Here is a 19,436-nt window from a genome sequence, read left to right on the forward strand (position 1 = left end):
GGGGTAGGGCGCAAGCAAGGGCGTGTCTGTCATTTTCATTTCCCTCGTGAGGATGCTGCTAAGTTTGCATGGGATGTTGATAATCAGAGAGGTCTGCAGTGCGTGATGCTGAGTGTACCCACTAATCCACCGCAAATTTCAACAAATCACAACCCCAGTGGATAATTTGCCTTGTGGATTAGCCTCGGGCATTTGATGGGGAGATTGTACACTGAAGCACTGGAAACCGCAGGGCTGGGCACAGAGCAGTCCTATTAGGCCACCATCTTGCTTGGGCTCAGGCATCGCTAACCAAACTTCAGTAGCATCTTTAGGTTAAGTATAGGCTGCGATATGGACAGGCGGCTTTTGACTATACCATAGAATAGGGTCAGTACTAGCTGCAGCCCTCGATGACCTAAGGGACAGTAGCATCTTTCAGTCTCTTGATTCTTTGAGATCCAGCCTTGGGATTGATACTGTAAACCTATCCTCCAAGATGGTTCCAGGAGGCTGAGAACAGAGCCTTGTTTAGTTTCTTCCTTTCTAGCCAAACTCCAAATGTTTATCTGGCACAATATACCTTGTATCCATGGAATTTCTAATCGTGGGTGAAAATGAAATTTAAAAAAACATAAATCTGTGAAATGCACATCCCGGTATCATTTGAGTAAACCGAACACAAAGGCCCACCCATATTCCAAACTCATGGGAGAGCCCAGCAGGAGACTGGCTGAGGTGAAACCCATTGATTTCACGGTTCCTATGTGACATTTTCTGTTGCTACCAATGGCCGGTGAAAAGAATTTATTAGAAATCTCATAGTTGTCCAATTTCATGAAATTTGCCTCACAAGCAGTACTTTAATTATGTGAGATTATTGTCGTAACATGCATTTTGATAGAGGCTTATTGACTTCCAACAAAAGAAATAAAATGTTTTCACCTTGCACTGGCATGCAAAAAAAGCTGGTGCCGGGAGTCGTATTTTATCAAGGCAAAAGTGCAAAATGTCTAGAATTGGCAACCATAGCACTTGGCTGGCACATAAAGCCTTCTGTAACAAAACAAAAAAAGATGGTCTGGTGCAGGCAAAGTCACGTCCACTTCCAGCTAAATTTTGTGCCCTAGATTGTTCTGCGAAAATACCTGCCTTCCCTAGAGCGTGCAGGGTCCATCACCGCATACGTTCTTATTCTGATCTGAAGAATGGCATCTTCCTCTGATGTGGATGTCTGGCTGTTGGCCACCCTCCAAGATGCAGAGTCCCTTAATTCCTGTTACCATGGCAACACAGGCCCTAATTCCTTGTCTGATGTGAACTGCAGGATTGTTGGGTTGGCACTTGTTAGGTTAGGAGGATGAAGCAGACGGTGAAGGCACCAAACAATGGCGAACAACTGGAGATCTGGGGTAGACTCGAGCGGCTGCCATATAATTAAGGAAAATGGCAGATGCTTGTGCTGAGAAGAGCTAGTCACGAATTGGGGAGCCCACAAACAAATGGGGACATCACACAACATAGGAAGGTATCATTACAGGGTTGAAACATTGGTCTAGCTTGATATGATGTCAGGACCATTTTACAGGCGGTTGAGGGGGGAGTGGGGAGGTTAGGTGGCATCACCCACAAGGATTTACACGTAGTGCAAATTGTTAGTTTTAAAGTACATTGAACTAAGCTTACTAGGACCCAAAGAACAATTTAAAGGGTGATGCAAGGGTTTTCTCACAAAGATTAAGTGGGAAATATGTTACTTATTGCACATTTTAAAGTACATTGGTCATTCAACAGCAGTCAAAATATGATCAGAATTAATTTTACAAGGGGACAGGGATAATTCAGTAGACGGTGGAAATACAAGCGGTGCAAAATATTTATTTTCAATGCACAGTACTCCATGCAAATACACAAACTGACCAGGCCATATCACAGGGGTATGGAGGGCTGAACTCTGTAAAGAAGCTTAGTGGCAGATTGTGCATTTTAATGCACAGGAATCCAAAAATGGTGAATACTAGATTGTGTTTACAACTCCATTCATAAGTCGACCTAACCTTAATACCCAAATATTTGTATTTGAGTTCCATGACTACAGCAAAACCCCCCTCAGATCAGACTGTGCCAGTACTCAGTGCCAATAGTAACACTGTCTGAGGCATTGTCCAGTGTCCGTATATAACTGGACCCCTTTTGAGCAGTACTTCCCCATTCGAATCAGAACTAGTCCTATTAGTAGACAACTACCCAATGCATTTAGTGCACAATATACACCAGCACAAAACCGAGCACATTAACTTCAGTCCCCACATACCAGCCCAGTACTAGCACAGAATGCCTAGTCTGCACAATGCCACTATAGCAAACGTTGCTTGGTTTCCATAATGTCACAAACTGGACAGTTTTTATAGTCTGGCTTGACAGTGCAGCTGTCGCCAGACAATTATGTCAGCATCACTAGAGGGGGGCTTTGGTTCCTCATGTTGGGAGCCCAGATTACATGTTTCGATTGGGCAGAATTTGTGATTGTAATTACAATTTCAGAAGTTGTGTGCTTCCACAAAAAAGTGCTTGCCCTCCACACAGCTGTGAACCTTTTCTCTGTTTATCCAGCTGGCTGAGGTTGAACTTTAAGGGGTAGACACATGTCACTGGAATGCTAATAAAGTGGCTTAGATAACTAGATAACTTGTAGTGTTTTTCTCTGGCAGCAGCACATATGGGAGTAGGGCAGTCATTAACATACATGGATTTTTAGGTCTGTCTTCGCAGTGCATTCATATGCGAGACCTATTGGTATCGCCAACGCTTGTTAGCTGTGGCTTAATAGAAAAATGATGGGGTGACAGTCCCCCCGCAGCATGTGGTCCCCCATATTTACATATATATATATTCACTCACTCTACAGGTGGAATGGGGTGCTTATGTGCTCCACAGAGGCTTGCGTTACTGCCCTGATTTCTAGAAGGCTTGATATGTTTGTGCTCCCACCATTCCTGTAGTGACCCAGTTATGTTGTGGTTTTACCGTAATGTTCCAGTAATACTTTGTTAGCACTACTGGGAAGGGGCATGTCAAAGTCACTTTCGTGGGGTTTTGTTTTTCGGTCTTCTTAATTTCTCACGTCTCTTTGTCCAAGCTCATTATTTTCATTTTATCGGTATTATCCATTTTCTTTGTCCTAAGAAAAAATGTAGCTTTAGCTAGTATTTTTCAACATTTATTTATTTGAAAAAAGTATTCTGTGTTGTGGATGGTTGTCGGGTTTTCATGCTACATTACATAGATGCATACAAAACAGTTCTCATGCCAAAGGTATCCTAGCAGTGAGATGTTTGGTGCTCATGTAAAACTTGCTCTATTAAGAGCTTTGGGTACTGAGTAAGCCTGGGCGAAATCACTTGTGAAATGTCTTAATTTTGCTTAATGCAATTTTGCGTAATTGTTCTCCCCAGGGAAGCTGGTTCTTGCACACTATGTCTCGGTGAGAGAGCTTTCCTGCTCAAATCAGTCCCCTGACAGTATCTCTGAAGGCTTTCTTTTTTCGCGAGTTGCATTCACAAGCAAAAAGTCGTTTGAGAAACCAGCAAACCACATTTTACCCAAATGCGCAGTTTTATGAACTTTTTATCATCTTTCCCAAAATGTCATACAAATTGCGCATTTTCGTCCATCTCTAGCTGCTTAGGAGTCCATAACTGTGGTAATGACCTCCCGTTGTGCCACCTGCTCATGGATGTGAGGGAGAAGGGTTTCTGTGAACAACTCTTGATCTATGCTGTCCGCGACAGGATCACAAGTGGGTGTAATCCAGAAGATGATGGCTCTCAATCGACCATCTCCATTAAGCACAACAATGTGGCTTAGCAAAAATGATCTGACCAACAGGTAAAAGGTAGAGGAATTGACTTCATGGGAACCTGCCAAAACACACCTTGTGTGTGTTTTTTTTTTTTTTGAGGAGATGAAGGGTTTACTCCTATGGTCTCAATCTCCACAGCAGTGGGAGCAACCCGAAATCCTGGTTTTCGCTTACAAAAAATAAATAAACACACCTAAGATCTTTCATGGAGGGAGGGAGAGGGGTGAAAAGGAAAGCAGGTGGGAAATGGGAGTAGAGGTGGAAAATGTAGAGGGGAAAGAGAGTTGTAGCCCTAGGACATGTCGTATCACAAAGTTCTGAATTGAATAACCACAGTGAAATAGATGCTGCTCTGGCAACTGTGTGTAAAGAGGGCATGTGCATAGCTGAGAACGGTGAGGTAATGACAGAATTGTGGTGTTAGGATTCATGAGAAGAAGGACGCAATACATCTATTTATACTAGGAAACTAATCAGCAATTGACAGGCCTGTTTTTTTTTTAATCATAGGTAGTGCTGGAGTCAGGTGGGAAGGGCGAGTAACAAGAAGCTGGTCCCTCTGTGCACTACCCACATTCTTCATATACACTGGTGTTTACCTTGACTGTAGCCAATGGCCTGTATTGAGAGCACTTGAAGCATTGCTGTGTAGGCGTTCAATGTTGCCAAAGGGGCATCAGACACTGGCCATCCAACAATCATCCTGCTTCGCTGAAAACCATTCGGTATTGTCTCTCATAGCTCCTGCGTGTTTTCAGCGCTATTAAGTTCCCCAGCGACCCTGCGCAGTCCCGCCCGACCATGCCGAAGCCCCAAAGACGCAGGACCAGGGGGCACCAGCCCAGCGCCCTCCCTCTCGTGCACCAACTCAGAGGCCAGCGTCTCCCAGCCGACTACCTCCCTGATTGATTTGAGCCAGCTCCCGGATCCCTCCATGGCCTTGCGCCTGGCCATATCTGACTCCGACCTGTCTAAGAGCCCCGTGCTCCGTGGATCCAGGGACGACGAGGGGACTTGAACTCTGGCCTATGGCAAGGCTTTCTACTCAGCCTCTAACATGGCTCCTGTACCCATGAATGTTATTCTGTCTCTGTATTGGGAGCGATTTATCCTTGATCCATTCCTGTTACGCAAACTGCTTCCTCTTTCAGTGTTGGGTTCTACTGGAGTTTCCCTGTTGCTGGAATGTTCTTATGATAATTGCAGCTGATGACGTTTATCTATACGACTGTATGGAGGGGGGGGGTCCATCTCCACTTTGTCCATGTTCAACTAACCGTTTTAGCTTAGCACTTAGACTCATTGGTGGGTTGTTGTTGCATGTTGTTTTTCCTTCTAGGGCGACAGGTGCTTCATCTTCAGAAGTGTAGGGTGGGGGATGTTGGGGGGCAAGGGAGGGGGGGGTAGACCGTTGTCTCCCACTTGTTCGCAGTTTTTTGTTTTTCTTGGCAGAGATCTATGCACGTCCACTTATGATGATGACCTGGGACTTACTGAATCACACCACTTTCACCCACTTACACTGACCATGGTCCGCTGCCTCCCTTGGGATCCTGGTCAACCTGCGCTTGCGGTCCCTTCACCACACATTATCCACCCAGATGGTGTCCACCCTAAATAGACCCCTCCATGTCATGTCATGTCATGGAATGTCAACGGCCTCCTGGATCGCATAAAATGCACTGCCGTCCTTTGTAGCGCTCAGCGACACGTGCCTGATATCCTGTTCCTCCAAGAAATGCACCTTCTGGGTTTCCAATGCAATTTCCTTGCCCGGTATGGGTTTGATAGGGTCTGGCACTCCGGTTTCACACTGGGATCCCGGGGGGTTGCCATACTGCTCCGGAAGGGTCAAGGCTGGTATGTGGCCCTGACGGGTAAGGTCGAGGGACTCCCCTTTAACCTCCTGTGTGTGTATGTCCCTCCCGAACGCCATGGCCTCTGCCCTTCGCCGTCTCACACTTGTTATTTCCTCGTTTCCCCAAGGTCTGACGGTCATAGGCGGCGATTTCAACGCTGTTCTGCAACCCACCCGCGACGCGTGGGTGTTTCCTCAGCACCCCGCATTGCCTCTGCTAGGCGCTTGTCCGATTGGTCGTCTGCCCTGGGTCTGTGATGCTTGGAGGGTGTGGAACCCCCGTCATGAACAATACACTCACACTTCGGCGACCCATCACACCCACTCCCGAATCGACTTATTTCTGCTACCAGCCCCAGACTGCCAATTGATGGCCGGGGCTACCATCCTTCCCCGAGGCATTTCAGATCACTCCCCCAATCTCCCTCCGTCTTGGGAACTCCCCTGGTAGCACCCGCACGGTGTGGCGGATGAATGCCTGATTCTTACAAGGTCCCGAATTTGTCGAGGCCCTCGGGCAGGAACTGGGGCATTATTTCTCGACCAACACAGGCTCAGTCCCCTCGCCGGGTACACTATGGGAGGCCGGCAAGGCTACTATACGGGGAGTGGCTAGAGGCCTGGTCCATGCGAAACGCGCAGAGCGGACCGCCCAGGCTAGCTTCGACAGCGCTGTGTCTGCTCGGCAACTTGCACTGATCCATGAAGAGATTTGTCAGATCTCACTGGAATCAGCCCAAATGCTATGGCGGTCTTCCGTGGCACGCGTATACGGGTGGGGCGAAAAAAACGGTAAATTGCTCCATAACTTGGTGTCCTACCCCAAAGCTAACCGCATTATTCCAGAGATCCGTGATGAGACTGGTGGTCACCACGTCACCTCTCGAGCGGTCGCCCAAACCTTTGCAGGCTACTACCCTGCTCTTTATGCCACGCCCCCCCCCCCCTCGACCCCCCGGTGACCCTCTCGCTGCCCTGCTGTCCGAGACCAGGACCCAGCTGCCCCACCTCACTCAGGCGGTCACGGAGACTTTGGATCTTCCCTTCACTACGGAGGAGATACAGGGGGCCATTTCCCTTTTACATCCAGGCAAGACCCCAGGGCCGGACCGCTATCCCCAAGAATACTATGCCACCTATTGCAACACTTTGGTTTCCCCCTTATTGGACTTGTTCAACCATGTGGTGGACACGGGGTCCTTCCCAACTTGAATGGGCCCTGAATATTAGACCCCTGGTAGCCAAAGCGGACCTCCGGAAATGGCAATCCCTTCCCCTCAACCCCCTTGGCAGAAGTGCCCTCTACAAAATGATGGTTCTACCCAGTTTTTTGTACATTTTACAGAACATTACCCTTTATCTCCCAGGGAGCTGGTTCCGGGAATTGGACAGTACCCTCTCCTGGTTTTTGTGGGGGGGGGGGGGGGGGGGGCAGACAGCCGTGACTATCCCTGGCGCATTGTCGCATACCTCCTTACGATGGGGGCATGGGGGTCACCAATCTCCACCTATATGACGTGGCACAAGGCTTTTTGTGATCATGACTGGTTTGGGTGCGGCTGGTCTGACCCAGCATACTGGGTGGAACTCCGGTCAATGGATTTCCCACAGCTCCAAGCCTACCTGTACGGGGCCTCCATACCACACACCCTCACCTCCGTTACTCGAACGGTATTCATGGCCTGGCGTGCGGCCTTACGCCACACACGCTGGGACGGGACACTTACCAGGCAGACGCCCTTGTGGAGTGGCGCTTGGCTGAAGGAAACTTCGTCCCTTCAAGGCTTCAGTCGCTGGGATCACATCGGGATTTCGCTCCTCGGAGATGTTTGGGTAGGGGACCACGTTAGATCGTTTGCGGATCTCCAACAAAGCTACTCACTCCACTTCTCCCAATCTTATAAATATTTACAATTAAGGCATGCCCTAAGAATGCACATTCCGTCCCCCACCTCCTTCCCTGAATTCAGCCCTCTCGAGGCCCATGTGATGATGGGGAACCCGGGCAGAGGGGGGTTATCGCGGATTTACTGCTCGCTCATCAATAATGGCCCGCATCCTTAGACTTGCTGCGCGCACGCTGGGAGGGGTGGTTGGGTCACCTAGAGGACGCTCATTGGTGGGATGCCCTTATGGCTCCCTTAAGCTGCGTCTGGTCCAACTCTACTATCTGCATGCGGCATACCTCACCCCAGCGCGCCATTACAGGGCCCGTTTGCGGCCTTCTCCATCCTGCACGCGTTGCAGTCACGCCCCTGCAGATTTTTACCACATGATCTGGCAGTGCCCCGTCCTGGAGCCATTTTTGGCGGGGGTGGAACTGGAACTCACGCAGACCCTTGGATGGGAGGTTCCTCATGACCCGCTGCGCCTGATCCTGGGGGTGTTCGACAGTCTTGATGGCTCCCGGGCCGATAAGCACTTCCTGGGCACTGCATTGGCGGTGGCGAAAAGTGATATAGCGCCACTCTGGTCCCAGGCCAAGCCACCTACTAAGCGGAAATGGAGAAGGGAAGTGGACTGGTGCGGTACCCAAGAGGAGGCCCTCTTCGAAGCCCAGGGTTGTTCCGAGCTTTTTGACAAGGTATGGGGCAAGTGGTTCAACCTGCGACCCTAAGGGGTGCAAAAGTTTTTGTAAAAATTGATCGTGGGTGCATGTGTTATTTCCTTTGCAGAAACCTTTACAGGTCCCTGCCCTTTTCCTTTCCATTGGGTCTCTTCAATCATGTGCATGTTTTTACTGCCAGAGATGTTCTTTGTGATTTGTTCTTGAAACCAATAAATTTGATTATCAAAAAAAAAGTTCCCCAGCAAGGTCCGAACTGTACAAATCATTACACCTACCTTACATGCATCTAAACATGTATAGAGTTACACAAGTCATGAATGTGACAAAACTCATGTGGTTGAATTGTTTTTAGGTCGAGCCTACTACACTGCTTAACAGTGTGATTGGACAAGACCTATTGTGGGCTTGCCAAGAGCTTACAGTCGTCCATTCCCTATCATTGGTTGGCTTTATTGTCACTCATTTGCTTACTTCCTATTCAATAGCTTTCCCGTCCCACCTATGCCGAATGTGTATTTGATCATCCTCTAGAACATATCCTCTTTACCTTATCTTTGGTTGGCTAACTTCTATCCTTCCACTTCTCACTTTTATGGAACTACTTTTTTTCTTTGTGGCCAAGCACTGCATGAGTGCATGTGTTTTTCAGTTCTCTTCTGCTTGTGCTTGTGCCCACCCAGCTACTCATGCCCCGCTGCCGTCTCCCTTGTGTGCTGTGGTTTGAGTCGTGCTTCGTCTCCTTGCCAAACCCCGCTGCTTCTTCTCCTCACCAGAGTCTGTCGCTTCTCCCTTGTGTGCTGCTTTTCTCACCCACACTCCCATGTTGGTACCCACCCACTCCTCATTGCTCCACCCCACATACCACTGTTTGGCCCTTTTTTTTTTTTTTTTGGAGGGCCAGGCAGTGAATTGCTACAAGCCCCTCTATTTTAACAAGAACTTTTGCAGTACTACAATTTCATATATATTTTTCCTTATTTGATGGTTCATCGTGGATTGACCAATACAAAACTTTGCCAATGCTGGTGGAGTATAGAGGCAGTGGAGGCAACAGAGGAGGGGAGTAAAGATCCAGGTTTACATCATAACAGTTCAGCGACATATAGATATATTAGTTTGATCAAAACAAAAGAGGCCGATCCACTTTGGTGCTCACTAATACTAGTGCTTCCAACTTTTCTTTTTGTTCCATCTTAAAGATGGATCTCACATTTTTTGCACTGATTCTTTCAGTATTGTGGACTGAATTTTGGACCGCCTTGTCAACAAGTTTTAAACAGTGCGATGATTTTGATCAAAACCACCCAGCATTTTCTATTTCAAATCCCCCCCCGTTGATTGTACCTTAATCCTATTATGTTTCGTTGCCTGGAAATGCTTCTCTCTGTGGTCTTCACAACTGCTACTATTTTCATCTGTAAATTATGTTACTTGGTGACAGATCTCTTCTTCTGGATTTGCTCTCAAATGAAAAGCTCGAATGGAGAAATAAGAGTCTTTCGAACCACACACCCTACTGTTTTCAGAGTGACACTACTTTTCAAAAAGTAAATTACATGCATGCCCTTGCTGGCTTCTAGCTGTAATTCCTAAAGATAAATCTATTAAAAACCATTTTTAAACTAAAGAGCATGTTAAGAGTTGATGACCAAACATTAAAACTTTGCCTCTCCTATTTTTCTCAGCAGTTGCAAGTGTTCACTCCCCATCCACCAGTATAGCAACAACCGCGCAATATAGACAACTTATAAATGACTACGGACCCCCGTCTTTAGGCTATACACAGGTAATGTAGGGCATTTATTCTACTTGTCTCATTGGATTTAAACATTTTTAAAATGATCTAATTTTGCTTGATATCATGTTATGTGTTACTTATATAGCATACATACACAAAAGGATCATGGTGCTTTAGAGAAAAACATAACAAATGATTAAAAAAGATAAACTAGATTAAATGTTTAATTCCTAAATAATAAAAGTTTTGAGTTTCTTTCAAAATGACGCAATAGTAGTAAATCGAGCAGAAGTTTGAAGCAGTTTGTTCCACTTTCTGGCAGCAGCTATAGATAAAGCTTTATCGCCGAAAGAAAATGTTTTCAGACTGGCGCAATAAACACGGACTTTTGTGCAGTTTAAATTTGGAAAGTCCAAAAAACAAGATTAGAACAATGAATGAAATGATTGACAATTCCAGAGACCTGGATCGAATTCGCGTTTTTACTGGCAACCAATACAGGCACAACAGAAGGGGGAATGTGATCACGTTGGTTAATACTGGTGATGGACAAGCAGCGGTGTTGTGTACCCGTTAACGCCATCTTGAAAGTTTTTCTTTGAGGCCTAGGTAACTTGAGTTACCATTGTCTAGTCTGGAGTATACTAATGAGACCACCACAGGAATGTGATAGCCTGGTTTAACAAAAGGCAGGATTTATTTTTTTAAGAAGTTTAATATGCCAAAAACAGGTAAGTGCTATTGTGTAAACCTTGCGGCTAAAGGGAGAGGTCCGCATCATTGTAGACACCCAGGCTGTGAACGGTTTTGGAGGGCAATAGGTGCAAACCCATGACTGAGGGTCTAGAGGTGGGATTCCAGTTGTTAAAGAAATTCCTTGTGATAACAAAATATGTTTTGGCTGGATTCAGTTTTAAGAAATTTGAAGCTATCCAACGTACAACAGAAAGTACCATCATGAGCGAGTTGTGTGCAATAGCAGACTGGGCCCGACGGATGGATAATTTTAATATCAACTTAGTGCCTTCAGAGACATCGCCCTTCACTGGGGAAGCAAACAATCGCCAAAAGACACATCTGGGTAACCAGTCTGGCATACTGCGATACAACCATTGAGCTATAGGCTAAGCTGCAACCCGACATCCTGGCCAGAGGACATTCGGCAGCCACTGCAAGACTACCAGCTGTCACCTGAGCCCAGGGCCTCGGACAGAAGCGCATGGATATTGCTGTCTCCGCGTGACACCGGCCTCAAAGCACTGTACCCAGATGCTCCTGACACGGACTACCCCAATCTGCACTGAGTTCCTGCCACTTGCCCGTCCCACCCGACATTCAACCCTATAATTGTATTATACTCTGTCACCAGTGACCTCTATGACGCACTATGATAATGTACACCCTGCAAGGTTACTCATGCTCATTAGATGTATGTTTGTTTTGTACTATGACAAAATAGTAAATTAAATGTAAAAAAAACAAAAATGGCAAAAAGAACTTAGGGGCATATGTACAAGCCCCGATCACCACCACAACGTCGCCTATAGTGACGTTGTGGTGGCGATAGGGGCTGCACCTTATGTACAGGGCAGCGTTAATGCTGCCTTGTACATAAGGCCACCTTTCACGCTATAGTTGGCGTGAAAGGGGTGGGCAGCGGGTGTTGCGGTGGGTGTTCCACTGCAACATCCACTCATTTAGACGCTTCCCCCTATGTGCAAGGGTGGCGTACATAGATGGCGAAATGTGGAGAAATGCATTATTTCTCCTCGTTTTTGCTTTTCCCATGTGTGCTGCTACCTTGTCCAGCAAACATGGAAAAAGCAACATGCCATTGTTTATGTAAAGGAAGGTGTCCCATCCTGTACATAAAATTCTATAAAAACAAAATGCCATTTTGTGACTTTCATGTGTGCTGCATGAAGCAGCACACATGAAAGTGACATAATGGCATTTCTAGGATTGTTTATCTGCAGGAAGGGACACCTTCCTACACATAAACAATCCATCCCTGCACACAGACACCCTTGCACTATGGTGCAAGGGTGCCTGCGTTGGTGCTCAGTTGCTAAACTTAGCGCCATCGCAGGGCGCAAGGCTGCAAAACATTCATGTAAATATGGTGCAGCCTTGTGTTTCAGAAGTGGAGGATAGTGGCGTTAAGCCAGGAAGACGAACACCTCTCTCATCCACTTCCTTGTACATATCCCCCTTAGTGTCTTCATCATAGATGTGTATTTGGGCATCCATGCTCTAAAGAAGACAGGCCAGAGGTAGCGTGTAGATATTATGTGGGGATAACAATGAGTGAGCAATCTCAATTTAAACAGTACTAAAGGAACTACCAGCTCCGTGCTATGTCCTGGCTTAAAGCCGGCTTGGAGAAGTGGAGTTTGTGACTGGATTCTACAAAGCACTCTAGCTTAACAAATGTATGTTTCTCAAAAGAATTGACAAGAAATGGTAGCATGGAAACTGGTTGAAAATGTTTGGATCATCTTGGGGAAGCGAGGAGGTTTAAAGGTTTAATACATTTTATAAAGCCAGATATCATTCTTTGGCTTCAAGACTGGTTAAACTAGTGAGCCAGCCCCAAGGCCAGAAGGTGCAAGTTGTTGCACAGTGCAAGCAGGACACAACACAGCATGCTAGTGAGAGGGTCTGGAGATAGACTTTGCTTGAAGTACTTCACTGAAGAAAAATAGCTTATCTTCCTTTGATGCAGTAGGTAAAGGTAGCCAAGGAGTGTGGAAAGCAGAATCCTTCATGATCCGTGACTAAAGTTTAACTCTTTATGGTGCTAAACAAAGAAGATTATCACAGAGAGCTGGAAGGGGTGTGACTTGGTTGTGGCTACTTACAGGATTGGATAAATTGTCAATTGCACCCTCAACAACTCTTTAGATACATTAGTAGCCGGGTGTGATACACATAGTAAAAGCTCAGCTTTGCTAAACATATGTGTTGTTTATACTTAATTTAAGCCTTGAGTAGTGTGTTTAGCTGTAGGGTCAAAGTCCAGTCTCCAATGTCGTTCTGCTGTGCTCATCTCTAATTTCAGAAGGGCGAGATTTATTGCTGGCTATATGTTTAAGACTGATAGAACAACTGTGAGTTGGAAATCGTATCCAAGGGAGAAGATTGTTTTTTATCAAGTATCCAGACGTTCATTTTTCTCCTGACTCACTTGTAGGTTGATTGGACGGAAATGCAGCAGAGATAGCATTGAAAGTTAGTTGGAGTGCAAGTGACCCCCTGCATGTCTGTTATCGAAGTTTAGGTGGCCACTGTTGTTGAAAACTACTAATTTTCATTGGAAAAAGGAACCCATGATGTCTGATCTGACCAACCAAAGGCAGGGGCAAGAGTTGCTACAGCGCTTTGTGCTGGTAAAAAGTGCATCCAGAATATGTCTGATTTTTGAGTTCTTCGTTTACTAAAGAGAAGTTAAACACCTTAAAATCTTTCATTAAAATGAGCAGTGGTCCAGCTTGTTGGTCTAGCTAGTAATAAGCCACCAAGTAACGGAACATGATTGTTGTTAAGAACAAAATTGCCATTAACCTCCATCATGGCTGCAGAAGCCTTGACTGCACTTCGTGGTGAGCGATAGATCACAAACAAATGTATGAAGAAAGGTCCTATTTTATCCACATGTCCAAGTTTAACCTGAAAAGGTTTACGTTTATTTGCCAAATTGTTACTTACGAAGTATATCTTCTTCCTCAGCCGTTTTATTAGAGAGGTCCTGCTTAATTAAGTAGTATTTAGGAGAGACCTATTCATCCAGTTAGGGGCTGGCTATGTAATGGAACCAAATTTCTTCAATGAAGCACAAATCAAGATTCTACATTGTGCAAATGTCTGTAACTTGGGTCCGGTGTTTAATGGCTGACTAGTATTACAAAGCAGGGCTTTGATACTGGTAGTATGATTGCTTGTACTCCGGGCAAGATCTACAAAGATGTGACCTTCTAGACTGGTATGCTGTAGGAGGCTGGCTTAGTATATGATGCTCACTTATGTAAGTGTAGCACCCTGCATTAATACAGACAACCCTTATGGTTTGTTTAGTGGTCTTCGACAACCGTAGAAAGCTCTCTAAGTGGTAGCCGTGGAGAGCAACCTTCAGGCGTAGTCCAGAAGGAGTGTAAAGCAGCTTGTTTTACCAGTACTAATCATATAGTGTAAGTTAAATGAAAAAGAACCACACAGTGTAGTTATAAAAATATGTATTTATTATAAACACTAACACATTGCAATATCTCCTACCCGGATATATAATCACAATACACACACTACTTTGATAATAGAACACGTAAGTAGCACAAATACACAGTGGTCGCCAGGGGAGACCAAACAATATACTAATAAAGTAGAATGCGAACAATCACCTAAGTTGAGACTGGACCCAGAAGACGTAGAAGAGCTGTGGACCCAAGGAACCACCCACGGTAAGTACCCAGGAACCCCCATGGAGGCCGTGTGCAGAGTCGGAACACAACTGTGTGCTCCATACATGTCAATGGATAAGTCGCAGTTGCAGGTTTTCCAGTAGAAGGACCCTTCTCAGAGGACCCTGAAGAAACCCAGTGGAAGATGGAAGGTTGGAGAGTCACCCCACCTGTGGGTACCCTGGGAACAAGGATACCTACACCAGGGAAGCTGGGTGCATAGGTGCGAAGTGACGTCTGAAACCGCCGTAGACCACAGTGGAGGACTTTAGTGAAGATGCCGCTGGCGAAGGAGAAAGAATCCGATGGAACCCAAAGCTGATCCAAGATGAGCGGTACCTGCAAGCAGAGGGGCAGTGTCTATGCCACTCGGAGATGACCAGGATGCACGGAAGATGAATGCCCACCGATGTCGGAAAATGCAGGAGAGTTGATGGTGACCTTGGCATTGCAGCTGTGACTAGTGTGGAACGGTGTGGAAGACCAGGAGCTGTTCACAAGCTGTCCCATGTCGGATGTCAAGAGCCAGGGGGTTGGTGTCCGTCAGGAGCTCCAACAATCCTTGGCTACGGCAACAAACATAGTGCAGGGTCACCACGAGCAGGTAAGTCAGAGCAGGCCCAAGTAAATGGGGGAGCCCACTGGCGCCAAAGAAGACCCTCGAGGACCAACAAGTTGGCAGCACAGGAGTCTCAAGAGGATCTTGAGCAGCTCACCAAGGATGAAGGCCCTCGGTGCAGAGGATGTGGTGAGGACAAAGATCTTGGTAGCAAGAGATGCTTGAGGCTGGAGCTTCTTGGAGCCTGAAGATCTCTGGAGGAGAGAGTCAACAAGCCTTGACAGCGGCATGTCGACACGGTGAACAGGGGTACTGCTCTAGCGGTTCCAATGAGGGTTGCTGGCTTCAAACCTGCTGTGAAGACCGTGCAGGCCTCGAGGGAGTTGCAGAACCACCACCTGTATTGCTGAACCTTTCGGAGTTCATGTGAGCTCTGGAACGGCAGACCGGTCAGCTTCGTTGCAGTGCCTGCAAATGCAGAGGAGTGACTCCTTCACTCCAAGGGAAATTCTTTCAGGTGTCTTGGATGTCCACTGGCCTGTAGGAGAACCTGTATGGAGTGCAGGCACAGTCTGGCAGAACGACGAAACCAGGAGCAGCAGGAGTCTTCCCAGTTGCAGTCTTGGTTCCCAAAGTGAAGTCCAACGAAGTCCCCAGATGGTTGAAGAGGAAGTTTTTTCGGATCTGAATCTTGTCCCATGACGAATCTAAGGAACCACCCACAACTAAGCCCTCAAATACCAAAGGAAAGGGTTGGGATGATTCAGGGGTCCCTCCCACAGGAGGAGCTGGACAGAGGGGAGGATGCTTCCATGTCTTTGTCCAGTTTCGCGCAAGAGCCAAGAGCTCACTGAACTGGTTCCAACTGGAGCATGCAAGGAGGGCACCAAATGTGCCCTTCAGAGCAGTCTAGTGGCGCTGGCAAGCACCCCCACCCTGGCCCAATACACCAAGTCCTGTCTGGGAGGTGATCACACTTTCCTATGAGAGGAAACCTATTGTCCTGCCTTCCCCTGCTCGTGCTTGGCTCAGCAGCAGGAGGGCAGAATCGTGTCTCTGGTAGTCAGCAGCCATAGTTTGCTGTCTGGGTCTGGAAGACTAGTATCGGGAGCACTGAGGGCCTCCTGGAGGAGCTTTACAGTGCATGTGTTGGAGTATGATTCCAACTTGTTTGATACCAAACATGCCAGGGTTCGTTACAGCCAGTTTAGAGTTAGCCATCACATAATGACGCATAGCCACTCTATGTATCGTAATGGCTGATGCACCTACAACCCGGGAGAATGAACTCTGAGGATTATAGGGGTGTCCTACTCATGCAGGGGCACCCTCACTCTTATAACCAAGCACCCTGCCTTCAGGATTGAATGGCCTGCCTTAGGGGTGACTTATAGGTTTTAAGTGCAGTGACCTCAAATATAAGAATTTATATTTTGCGTAAGTGGTGCTAGCACCAGCTTGCACAGGCTGCAATGGCAGGCCTGTAGTCACACTTTGAGTGGTCTCCCATGGGTGGCATAATACATGCTTCAACCCATGGGGGACCCCTAGGGTACCTATGCCCTGGGCACCTTAGTACCATATACTAGGGACTTACAAGGGTACGCCAGTAGCCAATCTGGGGGGTACTCATCATGATCCACAGAGACTGGGGTCCTGATTATCAGCATCCCAGACAGACTAGTCAGAAAAAACATAATGACACCAGCAAAAAGTGGGGGTAACCATGAAAGCAGATCTTACTTTCCTACTTATGCTATATGATATACATTATTTACATTTAGTGCTGTAGTGGTAGAAGCATGAAAGGTATAATTTTGAGAGAAAAGCGCAAGGGGTGCTTGATGAGTATAGTCATTTGTTAGCCGTAATATGCTTGCCCACAGCGTTGGGAAAATAAGTTGATTGTCCATCTTTTGGGGCCACATTTGGCGACCAGGTGCGGAGATGTTCAAAAGTGCTTGTCTTTGGTACGCCTTCGAAGCACTGCCTGTGCATGAGCGTACAGTTGTAACCTCTTAATAAGCAACAGAGATGTGACACATAAGGCTAGAGCGCTGTCATAAGCTCAATAACACCCTCACCAAAGATGGCCGCTAATGGCAAGGACCGCAATCTTGCCTGCACTAGTGAACGAGTCTCCAACAAGCCAGTAGTCACAAATAAGAAGCGAAGAATGAAAAGGCCAAGAATAAGTCCTCCAGCACAAACACTAACCATTCGACTGCCGAACAGAGGTTTCGACCACAAACAAAATAGATTTGATGCGCAGTGGTCGCCCCTAAGTAGGCGTCAAACAGTAGCAACAACACCAATCTGATTTACCATTCTAAATTACATTAATAGTTCTTGTGAAAAATTCAATACAATCTTCTGTTCCTTGACCTTAACAATAAAGCCTGTGTACATGACCAGAATAGTGTAAGGAATTAGTTGCCCTGTAGAATCAAACACTAGGTTTCTGCCCTTTTACCAGTTGGAATTTTTTTTCAAGATTATTCACAAAATCAAGGGTCAGGCTGGTCAAAAGATGATAAACTTAAAAGTAAAAATCCCCACCAAGGACCACCTAGAACACGGAATAGATGTGCCTAGCTCCACAGATGAAGAAGTGCAGTAGCCATTCTAAGCCAAAGGACAATTAGCAATCACAAAAGTGATGGTGCAGTAGGGAGACATTCAACATTTTTCCACCGGCAGTTTACATGCGATACTGAGTGGCATAGACAGCAAGGACACTGCAGTCTAATCTGACCTTTTAACAATTTAGTCTATCATTGTGACGTAATCTCCGGATATTAGCGATGGTCGGTCTTTATGGAATGTAGGGTACTCAACGTAGGCTAGTTTCTGCCACCCCTAGTCCCTAATGGTCTTTTAACCAGCTTTTGGTAACAATTAAAACATTCAGGTCATTGTATAGAGGGAGAGATCCAATTCCAATATGATTTGGGAGTGACTATGTATAAATATTGATTTATGCAGGTGGAGATATTCTGCATATTGTTGAGCTTGTTGCACCTCCAGTCACCTGACTAAATGGGCAGCCCGCATGCTAAATGTAGAAAAATTAGCAAAGATGACTAGCACTTACGGCTTTTGAAATGGGTATATCACTTATAAACCAGGAGAAGATAGTTTTGCAGGAACATCTGAGCCAGTAACAACAAAGGTGGTGTTTAAGCTGACAGGCAGCGAGGTGATCTTCGCTTGCTGTGAATGGGCACAAAGGAGTTTACTTTCAGTGCCTTTGGCATCCCTGTGAGACAGATCTGCCACAACCAACATTGAGAGGAGGAAGATGGGGAGGGAAATCTGAAAGAGGGTGTAAGACGTCACTCCCAGCAAACAAGCAAAGCGAAAAGACCTCCACAAAGAGACAGGGTGAGATGAAACAGAAGGAAAGGCCTGTCAATTTATTTTTTAATTTGAAAGTTTTATATAGTGCGGGTATCCGAGCGCTTTACAATTGTTCAGAGAGCAGAGACCAATAGAATCAATAATATAGTCGAGAAAAAAAAATACAGGATATGGCAACAACCAGATAAGAGAGGGTCAGTGCTTAATTTGAGATGGTGGTTTCAGGTGCCCTGCACCAGCACTTAGTTGTCAAAACTGACACTTATGACAGCTGCCACATGTTGACACTGTTTGTATAATTTAGAGATGACCATTACAACAGCTGTTTAATACTTAAAATAAATTAATACATGTTGCTCACGCCATTATTATAGCTTTGGTGGTATCGAACAGTCTGAATTGTCACACTTGAAGCAGTGTGGTGGTTAGTAGTTGTGTAGGTACACTCATTGGCAGCGCTGGCGGTGCAATGGGTGGTGCACTCTGCAGTGACCTCCTGACGAGGGCCCTCACACTTATTTTTGTACAAACTAAGTACTGGGGAGGGTACAACTTATTTTAATTTTATTTTTTATTTATTTATTATTTTTTATTTATTTACAACACCATGTCAGGACCGATAGGACATAGCATGCGTACATACATAGCAAGCCCTTGCATCCACAGTGTCAATTACCAGGGTTCCAGTCTGAGACAGTGGTCCTTCTCTTACTGAGCAGCATCTGTGACCACACTTGAAAGGCACGAGGCAGGCTGGAAGACTGATTCTTCCATGCTAGCTGTAACCCATTTGTGTACCTGCCTCCGACTGGGCTGCACAGAGACAGTGCAGAAAGGAGTCTTGCATAATTAAACTGGGTTATATGACTCCCCGGAAGACGGCAGCAAACACCCTGGGAGAGGCTGCCTAGACTGTTACTATTTTGTAACAAATGCACCTGCGCCTCTTAAAAAACAGCAGCTGCAGATTGTAAATGCACCTGCGCCTCTTAAAAAACAGCAGCTGCAGATTGTAAATGCACCTGCGCCTCTTAAAAAACAGCAGCTGCAGATTGTA

The 19,436-nt window shown here is 46.2% G+C and overlaps 2 protein-coding genes across 3 annotated transcripts in view; one reads left to right on the forward strand and one right to left on the reverse strand.

Moving 5' to 3' along the window:
* Positions 1–19,436, reverse strand: part of LOC146783772 (uncharacterized) — an 81,514-nt gene that overhangs the window by 33,754 nt on the left and 28,324 nt on the right. The window lies entirely within an intron of this gene.
* CDK2AP1 (cyclin dependent kinase 2 associated protein 1) overlaps positions 1–19,436 on the forward strand; it is a 45,016-nt gene that overhangs the window by 20,370 nt on the left and 5,210 nt on the right. The window contains exon 2 of one of the 2 annotated variants that reach the window (XM_085635527.1): positions 9,957–10,054. In XM_085635527.1, coding sequence (XP_085491653.1) covers positions 9,957–10,054 — 98 coding nt within the window. Of the gene's footprint in view, positions 1–9,953; positions 10,055–19,436 lie in introns of both variants that reach the window. The other variant, XM_085635526.1, reaches the window with a different exon arrangement.

Source organism: Triturus cristatus, chromosome 11 (assembly GCF_964204655.1).
Source record: "Triturus cristatus chromosome 11, aTriCri1.1, whole genome shotgun sequence".
Taxonomy (NCBI): domain Eukaryota; kingdom Metazoa; phylum Chordata; class Amphibia; order Caudata; family Salamandridae; genus Triturus; species Triturus cristatus.